The sequence below is a fragment of the Tauraco erythrolophus genome, chromosome W (assembly GCF_009769465.1).
Source record: "Tauraco erythrolophus isolate bTauEry1 chromosome W, bTauEry1.pri, whole genome shotgun sequence".
Classification (NCBI taxonomy): Eukaryota; Metazoa; Chordata; class Aves; order Musophagiformes; family Musophagidae; genus Tauraco; species Tauraco erythrolophus.
The window spans coordinates 7,033,574-7,050,676 of record NC_141497.1 but is presented as its reverse complement, the minus strand read 5'-3'; the positions used below and the strand labels follow the sequence as shown (position 1 = coordinate 7,050,676).

The 17,103-nt window shown below is 39.3% G+C and overlaps 1 protein-coding gene across 3 annotated transcripts in view; it reads right to left on the bottom strand.

Annotated features, from left to right (window-relative positions):
* Nucleotides 1-4,320: 4,320 nt before the first annotated feature.
* Nucleotides 4,321-17,103, bottom strand: part of LOC147526187 (ceramide transfer protein-like) — a 146,490-nt gene continuing 133,707 nt past the window's right edge. For 2 of the 3 annotated variants that reach the window (XM_086630156.1, XM_086630159.1), the window contains 7 exons: nt 13,095-13,190; nt 10,845-10,977; nt 9,985-10,055; nt 8,521-8,649; nt 7,605-7,734; nt 6,099-6,235; nt 4,321-4,926 (listed from right to left, as the gene is read on the bottom strand). In XM_086630156.1, coding sequence (XP_086486282.1) covers nt 6,108-6,235; nt 7,605-7,734; nt 8,521-8,649; nt 9,985-10,055; nt 10,845-10,977; nt 13,095-13,190 — 687 coding nt within the window. In that variant the 3' untranslated portion in view covers nt 4,321-4,926; nt 6,099-6,107. Of the gene's footprint in view, nt 4,927-6,098; nt 6,287-7,604; nt 7,735-8,520; nt 8,650-9,984; nt 10,056-10,844; nt 10,978-13,094; nt 13,191-17,103 lie in introns of all 3 variants that reach the window. The other variant, XM_086630157.1, reaches the window with a different exon arrangement.

Below are 17,103 nucleotides of genomic sequence, written 5' to 3'. Positions count from 1 at the left end.
TTGACTGCGCCTGATGAAAGGCGTTTAAAGAACAATGCAATCAATAGCACCCAGTATGATCTTCTCCATAATTTTTCTGGGAACTGAGGTGAGACTAACAGGTCTGTAGTCCCTGGGTCTTCCCTCACGCCCTTCTTGTAAAGTGGAATAACATTGGCTAGCTTCCAGGCAGCAGACCTCCCCAGACTCCCAAGACCTTTGGTAGATGATCGAGAGAGGTCCTGCCATAACATCTGCTAGCTCCTTCAGTACTCTGGGATGAATCCCTTCAGGCCCCATGGACTTATGAGCATCCAGCTGACACAAATGCTCCCTTACAATTTCAGTGTCCACAAATGGAAAGGCACTGTTCCCACACTCATGGTCTTCTGACTCAGGGGACTGGGCAGCCCAAGGTCTATCAGTATTATTAAAGACTGAGGCAAAAAAAAAAAAAAAAAAAGCATTGAATGCCTCTGCTTTTTCTTCATTCCTATTAGTCAGGTGACCATCTTCAAAAATATTGGTCTAATGTTTTGTTTAGATCTCCTTTTGCTATTAATGTACTTAAAAAAGCCCTTCTTGTTGTCTGACACAACACTGGCCAGTTTCAACTCTAATTGAGCTTTGGTCTTTCATGCCTTCTCCCTGCATATATGAACCACAGCTCTAATCTTCCTGCAAAGCCTGACTTTGCTTCCAGAGATCATACCATTTCTTTTTCCTCCTGAGTTCCGAGAAGAGTTCCCTGTTCAGTCAAACTGGTCTTCTGCCCCATTTGCTTGCCTTGTGACACAGTGAAATTGCCTGCTCCTGTGCTTCTAAAAGGTGGTTCTTCAAGACTGACCAGCACTTGTGGACTCCCAAGCCCTCAAAGGCAGATTCCCAGGGTACTCTGCTAAGTAGCTCCCTGAATAGCTTGAAGTTTGCTCTCCTGAAATCCAGGGTAGCAACTCTGCTGTCCTTTTTTCCTTTTTTTGTAGTTATACAGACAGCTCCAGAAATGCTCAATCTCTCCTTACTGGAAAGTACGTATTTTTAAAACACAAGCATAATTTATAGGACCAAGAACGTGAGTATTATTTTTCATTTTATTTTGGAAGGATTTCTTTTTGCCAGCTAAAATAGCTGCATTCTTCAAGGGCAGGGCTTGCCTGAGGACTCTGCATTTTTTGCATTATATTTATCCAAGGCCTGATGAAGCTGAGCTTAAGATAAGTTTTCTTTTTGTGCAAGTAATGCCTTCTATAATTTCAAGCTGTTCCTCTAGTCTTGCATACCTGTAAGGTTTCTACATCTTTATTGATTACTATATGAAAAAAGTAGAAATCCCTGCATAACAAATAAAGGTAGGATTGTTATTGATTCATTTAGGCACCAGCTATTCCTGCTACTAAGAAAGCTTGCTCATCTCAGTTCCTAAAGTTTATCCTCTGGCACCTCTCAGTCCTGGATCTCCATTCTTCCCAAGGAAATTTCAATAATGTTGTTAATTCTGTACAAATGGAGACAAAAGCTTAAATACAACTTTGGAAGTGCTCTATATTAAGACTATACTGTAAAGGAACATCTTTTAACATGCCTCTGATATGCTAGCACATAATGAGCTTTTTGATGTGGCATTCAGGTTTTCATCTCCATAACCTCAGTAATACAAGTGAACTGCTTTCCTGTTAAATATTTTCCATACATTCTAGTATTGTATATAACTTTATACATGATCTAAAAGTTGGTTAAAAGGTAAAATGTTTTAAATAAATTTCTCCAAAACACTAAAAGTTAAAAATAACTACAAACTAGGATTTTTCTTCATAATTTTTAATACTTTTCACTTTTAAATACTGGTTTAAAATTTATGATTGTAACATGGAAGAGACAACTTATTTTAATTTTTTAAAACTTATCATTAGGATCATAAAGCAATTATAGAACAAACAGTTACACTCTACACACTCAAGGTACTAAAAAATATGATCCATGTTTTGAGTCTGTAGATGAACAGTGGCAATTGAAATAGAGTTATCTGTACAACTTGACAAAAATACAGGTGGACAACCTGATTAGTTTAAAGAAAATCTGCACAACTTCAGATAAGCCAGCTCAGCCCAATTAAGTAAAATTTTTTTTTTTTTCAAAAGTGCATCACATTTTTCACAGATAAATTTGTAAAAATAAGATGTTCAGGTTCTCAGACAGGATAACAATGACCATCTCTCATTCTCACCCTCATTCCCAATACAAGTTTTACCAAGTCATTTCCTTCAAATCTAGTTCAGCAACATCCAAATTCTCCAAATGGACATTGATATTCAGAAAATTATATCTAATGGAGAAGATAGCTATGTTCTCAGCCCTTCAAATTGGTTCAGTTTATAAAAAAAGCCATTCTAGAGTCATGGGCTGCTTTTGCAAAGAACACATGTATAAAGTGTTCAAGAACACATGTATTAAGTGTTCAAGGCCAGGTTAGATAAGGCTTTGGGCAACCTGGTGTAGCAGAGGATTTCTCTGCCCATGGCAGGGGGGTTGAAACTAGATGATCTTTAAGGTCCCTTCCAACCCAAACCATTCTATGATTCTATAAATACTACACATCCATTAACAGAAAGAAGAGAACTGAGTGCACAGATATGCAGCAGTGACTGGAAAGAGGGGTGGGCTCAAGAGACAGGGGAAAATTTATACAACCATAAAAGGAAGATCCCTTCTGGAAGAAAAGACCTAATGGCTACTTGCACATGGACAATCTGAGAGGCCGATAGAGAGCTGCCTTTTTTCATTTGTTTTTAAAGATGTCATTTAATACCTATTTCTCAATCTTGAAACTCTTTCCATATTCTTTAAGAAGCCTCTTACAACTCTGGGCAGAGCTAGCTGTAGTGAAGTACCAGTGCCTTTATCTAAAAGTAAAATACAGAATAAATTGCAAAAGTACATCACATTTAGTGCAAATGCAACTAATGATATAAGATTTATATACTGCTTTGTAAACTTTCCATACCTTTGTAAAATAAAGTCATCCTATTAAATTAATAAACAGTTACTTGCTTGTGTTCAACAATTACCAGAAATGGCAAATAAGGAGTTAAACTCTTTATATTTTGGATTTTATTTTTTTTTTTACATTCCTATCAGTGGCTATGGTGGAATGAGCCATTGCTTGGTTGATTGTAAAAATGATGAAGTACATTTGAGATAAGATTTTTTTTTTTTAACATCACTATATAAAACGTTCCACTAGTGATATAGTAAACGTGTACAAATTTTCATCTTATTTGCCTTACTAGTATTAACATATAGGCACTTTTTTACATATTCAAATTAACAGAATAACTCTGTAATAAGGCATATTCCATGCACACCATTAGAAAAAGGCAAATAAAAAGGGAAGAGTTATGGAGCATGAAATATGCATGCATGTGTAATCATGTATTATGTATTGTTTCATCTCTATAGAGAAGATGAACAGATAAAGTAGTTTTTTCAACACTATGTAGATCACATTTAATCATTCACCAAATCTTCATTAAGTTTATTATCTTTTATTTATTTTCAGGCACCTACCATACTATATCAAATAAGACTTTCAGCTTTCTTTTGTGAAAAAAAAAAACCACAACACCACCACAAACCAAACTCTCTCTCTCTCTGAAACTTTTTTCTTGAGATATACAGGTCAGTGAAACACCCAGCAGTCTCTGAAGAGTTTCCAACTACAGGACATGGATAAAAGACCTCAAAGTCAGTACCAGTCTGCTAGAGTCCTCTCTTAATGAGCATCTCCAGAATCAAAGGCAGGCAAATATCTGACATTTACATTCTCACAGCAACTTGAGGGAACTTTCCAATAAGAACTACACACCCATATAGCTCGGATGGGTTTTTGATCAAGAGGCAAGTATCAGCACAACTCATTTTCTACATGAATCTCATAGCATGGCTTTATTAAGACGAGGAAAACACATGCAGGATCTGAAAATAATGTACTCATCCTCATTCTAGGCTGGGAATGTTGTCCTATGTAGTCCAAATTACTTCAATAAATATTATAGTGTACCTTCTCACAGCTTCGGGAAAGCCCCAGATATCATGCAAGAAAGCAGTCCACATATATCATGGATAGATGACTTCTAGCTTTCAGGCAATCTCTTGCCCTCTCATACAGAATCTTCCTAGAAATTTCTAGATCATGTTTAATAACAATAATTCTGTAGTACATATTACACAACTAAAAAATACAATAGAAATATAAAGATATCTGGAAAAAAATAAAGCTTTTCGCACTCTTACTCCTTCAGAGCCAAAGATCTTCATAAGAGTAAGACAATAGAAAAGGCAAAGTCATAAGGATATTGATAGCCCTCAATTATTAACTGACATTTTATGTAACAAGACGATTCATTATGGAAACAAGCAGCAATGGACTATGATTATACAAAGCAAAACAAAATCTGCCAATAAGTCACCTAGGCTTTACTGAACTCCTTCCCTCCCCCCCAAAATACCACATAAGATTTTTGTGCATATAAAGCACATACAGTATGCTGTATGTACATTTGTCTTTTGTGCTCTTTGGATATGCACAAAAACTGCATGAGCATTTTAGGAATGTTGACAATGGAATTCTGCAATTTGTTTAAAATTAAAGCAGTAAGCCATGTTGGTGATTCAAAGTTGTACACGTTCTTCCTCTTCTAAAGCAAGCAAATAAAATAGCCATATACATGTTATCAATACATCTATTTATAATTACACACTGATTCTGCAAGAAAATTTAGGAGAGAGCTAGTGTTAAATATTCAGCCTCATGGTGTCACAACACTTCTTTACTTCAGTATACAAAGACTAGAACTTCGGCCATAAAACTATAGATCCTTTGTTCCAGCATGGAGTGCTCTATGCATGGTCTCTTCAACGTGGAATGCTCACCTAGTCTTGTTCTGATCACTGCAGGTAAGCAAAGACAAAATACAGTACTGAAAATTTTGAACACTAATAGGAAAACAAGAACTTGTTAAACCCCTTAAATAGTATCAGCACTGCTATTATCATGTTTGAACTGTTGGTTCATGACAGCCATGATTTAAATGGTTCACACCTACACTAGTTCTCTAACAATATGCAATTAAAAATGTGAATCATTACAGGGCTACCTGTTACCGAAGGATCAAATTACTAAGACTTTTGGAGTCTGACATAATAAATAGAATCTAAAAATAGAGGTATCCTATGTCATGCATAGAAAAGTAATAAAAAATAATTTTCAGATCATGCTCTAATAGTCAAGCTACCAAATGCTACTTTACTTTGTAGCTGGAATTCGGTGGTTTGACACTACAGTTATACATAATGAAGTATACGGCAAGAGTCTACACTAACAAAAATTAAGCAAAGCCTTACTTAGCACAAAGGCTTACATCTGACAGATTCAGACATCCACAAAAGTGATCGAGAAATTCTTTTCTAATGTCACATCATCATTTAAACATTAAAATAATTTTAGATTAGCCCAATGACCTATACCATTAAAATACATTCATTAACTTCAGAAAGCATCTGTAAATCCATTTTGTTTCTTAGGCTTATCAGAAAGACTAAAAATTTAAGTCACAATCTTTTAAATACTCCAGTAATTGACACTGGTTTGTCAGAAAAGTTCCATTAATAAAAATCCTAGATCTAAACTATTCTGTCAATATAAAAGAATACTTTGACCTCCATAATATTCTATCAGATATGCAACTAGAATTTAAGATATCGAAATACCATGAGGCTCTAGAAACTTTAGTATGCATTTTCAGAACAAGTGCAAAATGTCTATGATAGTTGATATAAAAGATTTCATCCTTTTATACTTCTACATAAATCAAACATGCATGCAAAAACTTGCAAGACGAACTAGTAAGTCTACAAAAACTAATGCTTGATAACTTGTGCAGCCCTTATTTTTCATGCTAATAATACACATGAATTACACGAATGTTTTAAAAAGTATATTGTATACATATATTAAAACTAAGCACTGAATTCATGCTAATTATAAGACATTTCTAGATTGCATATTTCTGTTTGACTGTAAATATTTATAGTAAATTAAGAATAAAAAAATGAATGTATACCTGATAATACTAGAATAAAATAGGCTTTCCTGCTGTTTTCTCTTGCACATATGATGTAAAACGCTTTAAGAATTTTGGATATTCTCGTTTTGCCACTGCCCGTAACACTGATGCTGGTGCCCATCCTCCTGGGTTCACTGGAAGTAGACAGGAAGCCAGACACTGAAATACAGCAAATCTGCTAAAAGCTAGAAAAGAAAATTTAAGTTTGTATTCCTGCAAGTCTTTCTGAAGTAACAGGAAAGAATAATCAGCAGAATTTACGCCCTTACAGCTTGTATTGCAGCACTTTCTACTCTTAATACTCTAATTCAGTCCAGTTCTATGATGTCACTATTTAGAAAACATTAAACATGATGTGTTGTCTTTGGGGAATGCCCAAATGAAAGATGATATTCTTTAAGTACTTCCAAGAAACAACAGAAAAAGAGACTCAAGTTACTTCTTATTTCAAAGAAAATAGAAGACAGTCTTAACTTTCCAATAACTGCTGCATTTGCCTGCAGAATTGCTACATAGCTAATGTCTTACAAATTATTTTTAAAGCACTTGAAACAAAATTTGAACTGATTCTAAAATATGCTTAAATTCACAGGTCAAGTACTTTGCTGAAAAAGCTGCCACTTCCCATATAACCACAGTTCAGAATTTGTCAATGAAAATGTATTTTTTAAATAATTGGGAAACTTCTAAACAGGAAACAAAGCAGCTTACCCCAGAGTTTAACATCATATAGTATTATTTGTACAGGATTTAATACAAGTTGCATCACTCCTATATGGCAAAGATTTACTGAACCCATTTTTCAGACTTTGATTCTTTAGTAAGCTGTGCAATAGGTGGTCAAAAATAATAAGCAGGTGAGATAGTGTTTTGTAGCTGCTGGAGAGGAGCTAATAGGTATGTGGTTCCAATACTATAATACACTGCTAATTACTGGGTACAGTAACAATACAGTTTGGCTTTGCTAACTTTGCAGTCAATACTGAAGATTCTATCAGTTAATAAAATTTAAAAATATGTAGACATATTATACAGCTTGCAAACATCCTCATACAAAATTTATTTGTCCCTTCTTAATACTGAGGGTAAGAACTGTATCTTTACTATCAGCAGCTTTTCAACCTAACAAGATGAACTGGGGAAAAAAATTGACAGCAATACATGAATAAAAAAACAGACTATTACTGAAACTAATAGTTTATGCCAAGTCATCCCAGTTGCAGACATTTCTTCTGCCCATCCCCATCCACTCCAAGGTTCTGTACTTAGGACTGAGCTACACATTACTTTCATTTATTCCTCTCAGAATGCCACACAATGAAAGATCCCATTCACTGATTGATGTAGCACATGAATTCGAGTCTTTTTGACTGTGAAGACCACAAGTGTGATCCTATATGTAAATTTAATAGAAAACTGCACCAACCTTTTTTTTTTGCCAGTATTCGGCTCCCCAGAATTAGCATATATCATGAACATCGTACTGAAAAATTTTAGACTTACCATTAGCTACATATGTAATCTTGCATAGGATATTGTCCCTGTTGATTTCCTTGTTCCCCTCTGGTGGGCTTACTAATGTCTGACAAATCATAGCAATATTTATTTTGGCACGGACACAGCGATTGTTCAGCTGCCAAAAAAAAAAAAAAGAAACATTTGTAAGCTTTGAACTAAGTTTATTTCAGCATACTTGACTGCTAACATTTTAATTTAGTATAACGTCTAAGAAACTCCAAAAGTTGTATTTCAGGGAGTTTGCATTATAGCACTACATGGATGTAACATGACTGTGAATGAAATGAAAGGTATATGGTGAATAGGGAAAGGGTTAAACTGAAAAGCCTGAATCTCAGATTTCTGTTTGCTTAATACAGTGAACTATTTCAATTATTGTGACAAGTAAGAAAACATCTAAAGAATAATGCATTAGCATTTACAAATATCAGTTGGCAACTTTTCCCTTGTAAGCAGGCAATGGCATAGCAATCAGCACAGAAATACTCCAAAGAAAACAATCATTGCTACTATCTGACAGAACCAAGGCAGAACTGTGTAAGCTGGAGGTTTAACAGATTCCATATCTACAGTTATACAAGCCTATTCCCATGTTTGACAATACTGAAGAGTTATTGATTTTATTCCATACGAAGTAACCTCAGTTCTTTAAAATGTTTTCACATCTCCAGAAATTTTGCTTCCATTTTTCTGCAACACCTTAGATCTGCCAACTATTGAGATAAGGTAAGGAAGTTTTTGGCTCAGAATGCCTTCATCAGGTCATTGTATCATCTGGTTTAAACAAACTGTATTTTTGCATACCCTCCCCTCACTTACATTAGTATTGCACGACCATCACCACATAATTGAAAAATGGTATCTTAAAAGCAGAACTTGATAGAATGAAAATAACACTTACAGGAGCACTGTCATGTTCCACAGAGAAATTACACACAATCCATGTTTCAGGATCATTTTCACCGAATGCTGGTATCTTTCTGATGGCAGACAAATACAGCACATCCCTTTGAGAAGCTGGCCACACCCTCTGCAGAGAAACACCTGAATATAAGCTTTTCCAGTTTTGCAAATTAAGTACTTACAATAAGGACTAAAGGAAAAAAACAAACAAGGCAAAACAGGTCAGTCATGTTATTTAAGTAAAAAAGTTTCTTCAAGTTAGTAATTTCATGCAATTTTCAAAACTGAAACAGAACATAGGTGTTGTACAGATGTGTATCAGGTTATATGGCTACGTTTCATTTTAAAAAAATTAAGGTAAAAGTTTAAGGCATTTGAAAGGCAGGGAGTCAAGCTGCAATGACAACTAGGAAGAGGCACTCCCCCTCCTGTTCTCTCAACCTTCAGGTTTACATTTTAGTTAATACTTGTAAGCTACAAACTGAACTAATGGTTAATTATAAATAAATGAATCTACAGTTATTTATGTCTCCATAAATATGGAGAAAAAAAGAGAGTAAGAAATATTTATAACAAATATTATTTCAAGAAGCTACTACTTCAGTGAGACCGATATGGTAAACTGGTATTATCTAAGAGAAAGTTTCAGAAGCAAAGTGTCTGATAAAATAAAGTAAAACTATACAGAAGCCATTTTCCTGGGACTCAATAGGGGAAAAAAGTCTAGCTTTTACCACAACACTATACAGTTCACACAACTGCCTTATTAAAAAAATCATAGTCTGCTATTACGGCAGTTTTAAGGTAACCACATTATTAGTAAAATTGTAAAAAAATTAGATTTGTTTTAATATTTGAGTATACTAATACTTGGAATCATGCAAGTTAAAGATGAATTTGTAGACTTCATTCCCAATTTTTTTGAACCTATTAGGTTACAGTTATTGGGTTAGAAGTCAAATGAACATTTTAGTAAAGCTACATCAAAACTGGTTGAGGTGGAAAAACATAATGAATTTAAAAGAACAAATGTTGTACCAGCAATTATACCACTATATTGACATTATATAAATGTCAACTAATCGTGGTCAACAATAGCTTGCATTATTGAAAAAAAAACATATGATACAGTGGTATGGGTTTCTTCCTTGCAGTCAGTGTCAATTTATTGCTTCAGTTTGCTTTAGATGACCCTTGCCTTGCTGGAAGTGATATACTTGGAGATTAAAAACAGTCCTCGTTTGTTATTACAAGCTCTATCAGACACATACACAATCAATTATGCTATCAAGTCAAGTTTCAAAATTTGACAAAGTTGCAGTTTAATAGAGAACTTGTTCTAAACTGTTGTTTTGAACAGTATTTTAAGTTGTTAAGATGTTACAAGTATTTCAGAATAGATTAGAACACATATGCCCCAGATTGTCTCACCAAGGTGTGTATACAGGTGAAGCGTTATTACCTTATGCATCTGGTAAATGATGATTGCGTTATCAGCTAAATTTTCCACAACATGGAAATTTTCAATTGTTGCTAAAAGAGAGGGGAAAAAAATAAATCCATCAGTAAACAAGCACAGATATTAGGTCAATGTTATAAAGAATATGCTTGCCAATAAATATGCTGTCCTGGTTTCGGCTGGGACAGTTAGTTTTTCTTTTCAGCAGCCAGAAGAGCTCTGTGTTTTGGTTTTAGTCTGAGACTTGCTCTGAGAAGAACGCTGACAGCGCACTGATGTTTGTAGTTGGCACTGAGGCCTCAAGGACTTTTCAGCTGCCGTGTTCTCGCCAGTGTGCAGGAGCACAGCAGGGTAGGGGGGGAGCATGGCCGGGACAGGGGGGCCATGACTCTCCTTATGATTTGAACTTAGACTTAGGATTGAGGCCAAACTGGCCAATTAGTATTCCATATCATGCAGCGTCATGCCCAGTATAAAAATGAGGGTTGACTGGAAAGAAGGGTCTTTGCTCTTCTGGGGGCTCTCACTCTTGTACTCTCTTTTCTGCTCTCTCTCTCTTGCTCTCCTTTTGGGCCTCTCACTCGTCCAGGATTGTGGTGCTGGGACTTATCTGTTTCGGAATTGTTTTGCTGGGATGGGACAGGCGTTGGTCACTGGGTAGTGAGCAATTACACCGTGCATCACTTGTTTGTATATTATTATTATTATTATCATCTCAAGCCACAGGTCTCTTTCCCTTTTCTCTTTTAATTCTCTTCCCCATCCTCTGGGGGCAGAGGAGGGTGAGTGAGAAGCTGTGTGGAGTTTAGTTGCCAGCTGGGCTAAACCATGACACATGCAAAGTTTAATAACTGATTCCTTACTTTCCCAGTCATTACGAACATCAACATTCCAAAAGTAGTGGCAAACTTCATGCCCTGTTACCCCTTTCACAGCATGCGTTGCTTTCAAAGGATCTAAAACTATTCCGTTCTCTTCAACCTCTCTTCTGTACACCTATGGCCAAATACAAAGAAACAAATACAGAACATAAAATGTCAAAACTGTTCATATTTAAGCCATTTAAAGTTTCATCAGCTTTAATAAAAACTTACCTAGAAGACTAACACATGAATAATTTGCAATGTCAGTGTTCTCTGGTAACTACCAATGCAGATGTTCTTACATGGCACTTCACATGAAAACAGCAGGATTTTGAGAATCTCTACTCTAAAAATGATTAAGCTACCTTATTTATCACTATGCAGAAGAATGCATATATAGAATCATAGAATGGTTTGGGTTGGAAGGGACCTCAAAGATCACCTAGTTCCAACCCCCCTGCCATGGGCAGGGAAACCTCCCTCCACTACACCAGGTTGCCCAAAGCCTCATCCAACCTGGCCTTGAACACTGCCAGGGATGGGGCAGCCACAACTCTTCTGGGCAACCTGTTCCAGTGCCTCACCACTCTCAGAGTGAAGAATTTCTTCCTTATATCTAATCTAAATCTGCCCTCTTTCAGTTTAAATCCATTGCCCCTTGTCCTATCACTACACGCCCTTGTAAAAAGTCCCTCTCCAGCTTTCCTGTAGGCCCCCTTTAAGTACTGGAAGGCTGCTATAAGATCACCCTGGAGCCTTCTCTTCTCCAGGCTGAACAGCCCCAACTCTCTCAGCCTGTCTTCATAGGAGAGGCACTCCAGCCCTCGGATCATCTTCGTGGCCCTCCTCTGGACCTGCTCCAGCAGCTCCATATCCTTCTTCTGTTGGGGACTCCAGAGCTGAACACAGTATTCCAGATGGGGTCTCACGAGAGCAGAGTAGAGGGGCAGAATCACCTCCCTCGACCTGCTGGCCACGCGTCTTTGGATGCAGCCCAGGATACGGTTGGTTTTCTGGGCTGCAAGTGCACATTGCTGGCTCAAGTTGAGCTTCTCATCCACCAGCACTCCCAAGTCCTTCTCCTCAGGGCTGCTCTCAATCCATTCTCCGCCCAGCCTGTACTTGTGCTTGGGATTGCCCCAATCCATGTGCAGGACCTTGCACTTGGCCTTGTTGAACTTCATGAGGTTCTCACAGGCCCACCTCTCCAGCCTGTCAAGGTCCCTCTAGATGGCATCTCTTCCCTCCACCACACAGCTTGGTGTCATCTGCAGACTTGCTGAGGGTGCACTCCATCCCACTGTCCATGTCACCAACAAAGATGTTAAATAGCACTGGCCCCAGTACCGACCCCTGAGGAACACCACTCGTCACTGGCCTCCACTTGGACATTGAACCATTGACCACAACTCTTTGAGTGCGACCATCCAGCCAATTCCTTATCCACCGAGTGGTCCATCCGTCAAATCCATGTCTTTCCAGTTTAGAGACAAGGATGTCGTGCAGGACAGTATCAAATGCTTTGCCCTTATTGGAGCCATATTGGCTGTCCCAAATCACCTCCTTATTTTCCATGTCCCTTAGCATAGTCACCAGGAGGATCTGCTCCATGATCTTGCCAGGCACAGAGGTGAGACTGACTGGCCTGTAGCTCCCCAAGTCTTCCTTTTTCCCTTTTTAAAGATGGGGGCTATGTTTCCCGTTTTCCAGTCATTGGGAACTTCACCAGACTGCCACGACTTCTGAAATATGATGGATAGCGGCTTAGCAACTTCATCTGCCAGTTCCCTCAGGACCCGCGGATGCACCTCATCAGGTCCAATGGACTTGTCCACCTTCAGTTTCTTTAGATGGTCTCGAACCTGATCATCTCCTACAGCAGGCGGTTCTTCAAAGCAAGATACAAATATACAATACAAGCACAGTGGAGTAGCCAACAGTAACTTGCTACCATATAACATTTTCATACATTGAATTTACACACCATTTTGATACCAGATTTTAAGTAGGAGAAAATGAGAAAGGAATCTGCAAAGACAAAGCTATTGCAATAGTTGCATAAGATTTTGCATCAATAAATATATTAGAAGCTGCAGCTCTTGTGGACTCCAGTCCTAACTTAAACAATGCTATTCTCAGAGAGAAGTTTTAATAGCATAACTTGCTGAGTGATAGTAATCAAAGAGAATAAAAATATCTGTCTTCACAGCATATCATCTTATATCAATTAAGGAAAAAAAAAATGCTTACCTTCATTTCTCCTTCTTCTACCACTAGCTGCCAATTGGCATCTCCTCCTACATCTTGCAAGGAATATGTCATATGGTTTTGTACCATCTCTTCCACCTTTAAAAGAAAAAATACACGTTTTTAAATCATTCCTTCCATCTTCTTGGGCAGGGGACTGTAGAGTATTGGAAGTCACAAGTCAATACTTCAAATCCTATGCAGGAGCTGAACTTGGACAACAGAGCCTTCTATCACAGGTTAAGAACAAGCAGATACTTCTGGCCTTCAGAAACAAAAGCCAAAATCTCGATTCAACTTCAACTTCATTCTTTATGGGTACTTCCCTATCCTTCCTTTGCACCTCTAAACTGTCAAAACTCACTATTTCTACCTAAGACAGTTTTATTTCAGCATATAGGAAGTTACTTCAGGTATCTCCAAATAGAATTACAATGCCTTGTAAGACTTGGGAGAGGGAGAGAGAGAGACAAGCTCTAAAAAAGTGAATGCATATCAAAAGTCATATTGAAACAGCAGTGAAGGAAACAGTTATGAGCAAAGCATGCCTATTCTGTTTCATTGGCATCATTGCACAACTGCCAGCTAGAAAAACAGAACAGAAATGCTTATATTAAAAAAATATATCTCCTGATAAAGTTTCATTCCTGCTAATACAACATCTTTCAGACAGCTTCCCCTTAGGTTTGGAGAAGGAGAAGTATCATCATTGCAGCTTTCAGAGGAGAGTGAATCATGTTTTTTGCTAACAAGTAATTAGTTTTACTTGACCAAGTAATTGCAGTGCCTACAACTGCCTTATGCATACTATCTGTCCAAACAGTGATCTACCTGCTGGTTGCTGTCTGTCAGCCTGCACCTATTTCAGGTACCACATTAGGCACAGAGTCAAGATTCATGCTTTCCCACTGGGGAGGCCACACTATTACCTCTGGTTTCCTGGTAGATTACAGGAATGATCTGCAAAAATACTTGCAACCTGTATCACATGCAACCTTGGCCTAAACATTAAGTAGGAAGTTCACTTAAAAGGCCCTCAGAACAGCTTGATCTATTTAAAAATCTGATAGTCCTTTAAAAGAGGAGAAAGTGATCTGCAAAACATCTGCAGCGTTTTAAGCCTGCAATCTCCCACTCAGCTGGCAGAGACAAATCAATGCCTTTCTGAAGGCACACTGAAGAACCAGCTCCTGTCAGAATACATGTTTACACTTCTCAATCTTAAAAACAAAGCTGCAAGTTTCTACTTGACCTTTTACTAATACCAAAATTCCCTTGGTATGAATGAAGTCTAGAAACAAGTCCCATTTATTCAGAATCAAGATATTAGCTTGCCTTTCCAAAAGCCAAATCCTCAGCCTGGGGACAGAGGCCAATTTCCTATTAATAAGATCCACAGTAGGTTGTCACCAAAAGGTGTGCTGCTTTTCTCTTCATGCTCTCAGTTGTCTTTCACCTGCTTGTTCACTAGCAATGAAGCTCCAGAGCAGGTGTACTGACTTACTGATCTGGCAAAAGTTTGTTCTAGGAAAAATATGGAGGAAGGAGGGGACAAAGGGGAGTAGGTTTCTTGTAAGTTAGCAAGATCATCCTTTCTGCAGTGAGCCAGTTAACTTGAAACATCCTAATACACTGGGTAGTAGCTTCTATGTAGTATAATCCTATGAAGGCGGATATTGTAGTGGGAATCTGCTACAGGCCACCCTATCAGGACAGTGAGACTGATGAACTGTTCTTTAAACAACTGGGGGAAGTCTCGCGCTCACTAGCCCTTGTCCTTATGGGTGACTTTAACCTACCTGATGTCTGTTGGAAGTATAACATGGCAGACAGGAAACAGTCTAGGCGATTCCTGCAGAGTGTGGAGGACAACTTCCTATCACAACTGGTCAGTGAACCGACTAGAGAAGGTGCTCCCCTAGACCTGCTGTTTGTGAACAGAGAAGGGCTTGTGGGAGATGTGAAGGTTGGAGGACGCCTGGGGCATAGTGACCACGAGATAATAGAATTCTCAATTCTAGGGGAAGTTAGGAGGGGGAGCACTAAAACGGCCAAGCTGGACTTTGGGAGAGCTGACTTTGGGCTGTTTAGAAGTCTGGTTAATAAAGTCCAATGGGAGACAGCTCTCAAGGGTAAGGGGGCGCAGGAGGGATGGTTACTACTCAAAAAGGAAATTCTGGAGGCACAGGAGCGAGCTGTCCCTGTGTGCCGGAAATCGAGCCGCCGGGGTAGAAAACCAGCTTGGATGACAAAGGAGATTTGGGAACATCTCAAAAGAAAAAAGGATGTCTATAAGTCTTGGAAGAATGGGCAGGCATCCAGGAATCAATACAGGGAGGAAGTTAGGGCATGTAGGGAGATAATCAGGGGGGCAAAAGCCCAACTGGAACTTAGACTAGCCTGCTCTGTAAGGGACAACAAAAAGTCTTTCTATAAATACATTAATAACAAAAGGAGGGCTAAAGATCACCTCCAGCCCCTACTGGACACAGGGGGTACGTTAGTCACTAGGGATGAGGACAAGGCTGAGGTCCTTAATGCCTTCTTTGCCTCAGTCTTTAATAATAAGGTCAGTAGTTCCCAAGTGAGCTGGCCTATGGTGTCTGAGAGCAGGGAGGGAGAGCAAATCGAAGCTCCTGTGATCCAAGAGGAAAGGGTCAAGGATCTGCTTCATCAGCTGGATGCCCACAAGTCTATGGGGCCTGATGGTATCCACCCGAGAGTCCTGAGAGAGCTGGCGGATGTCATTGCCAAACCCCTGTCCATTATCTTTGGGCAGTCTTGGCTCACTGGGGAAGTTCCGCTGGACTGGAGGCTGGCGGATGTTACCCCCATTTACAAAAAAGGGCGGAAGGAGGATCCGGGGAACTACAGGCCTGTCAGTCTGACCTCGGTGACGGGCAAAGTCATGGAACAGGTTATCTTGAGTGCTATTAATGAGCACATACAGGTTAACCGGGTGATCAGGCCCAGTCAACATGGGTTTATGAAAGGCAGGTCTTGCCAATCAAACCTGATCACCTTCTATGACAGGGTGACCCGCCTGGTTGACGAGGGAAGGGCTGTGGATGTAGTTTTCCTTGACCTCAGTAAAGCCTTTGATACAGTTTCTCATAGTGTTCTGGTTGAGAAACTGATAACTGCTGGCCTGGATAGGCACACCCTCCTTTGGGTTAAAAACTGGCTGGATGGCCGGGCCCAAAGAGTGGTGGTAAATGGGGCTAAATGCGGCTGGAGGCCGGTCACCAGTGGGGTTCCCCAGGGCTCAGTGCTGGGTCCAGTTCTGTTTAACATCTTTATCAATGACCTGGATGAGGGGATTGAATGTACCCTCAGTAAATTTGCGGACGACACCAAGCTGGGAGGCTGTGTCGATCTGCTCGAGGGTAGGGAGGCTCTTCAGAGGGATTTGAACAGACTGGATCGTTGGGCTGAGGCCAATGGCATGAGCTTTAATAAGGCCAAGTGCAGAGTCCTTCACTTGGGGTATAAAAACCCCAAGCATCGCTATAGGCTCGGGGAAGAGTGGCTGGAGAGCTGCCTGGCGGAGAAGGACCTGGGGGTGTTGGTTGACTACTGGCTTGATATGAGCCAGCAGTGTGCCCAGGTGGCCAAGAAGGCCAATGGGATACTGGTGTGTATCAAGAATAGTGTAACCAGCAGGAATAGGGAAGTGATCCTGCCCCTGTACTCGGCACTGGTGAGGCCGCACCTGGAATATTGTGTCCAGTTTTGGGCCCCTCGCTTTAAGAGAGATATTGAGCTCCTGGAGCGAGTCCAAAGAAGGGCGACTAAACTGGTCAAGGGGCTGGAAAATAAAACTTATGAGGAGTGGCTGAGGGAGTTGGGGCTGTTTAGCCTGGAGAAGAGGAGGCTGAGGGGAGACCTGATTACAGCCTACAAATACTTGAGAAGGGATGGTGGGGAGGTAGGGGAAGGGCTCTTTACATTAGTGATGGGTGATAGAACAAGAGGAAATGGATATATGCTTAGTCAGGGGAGATTCAGGTTG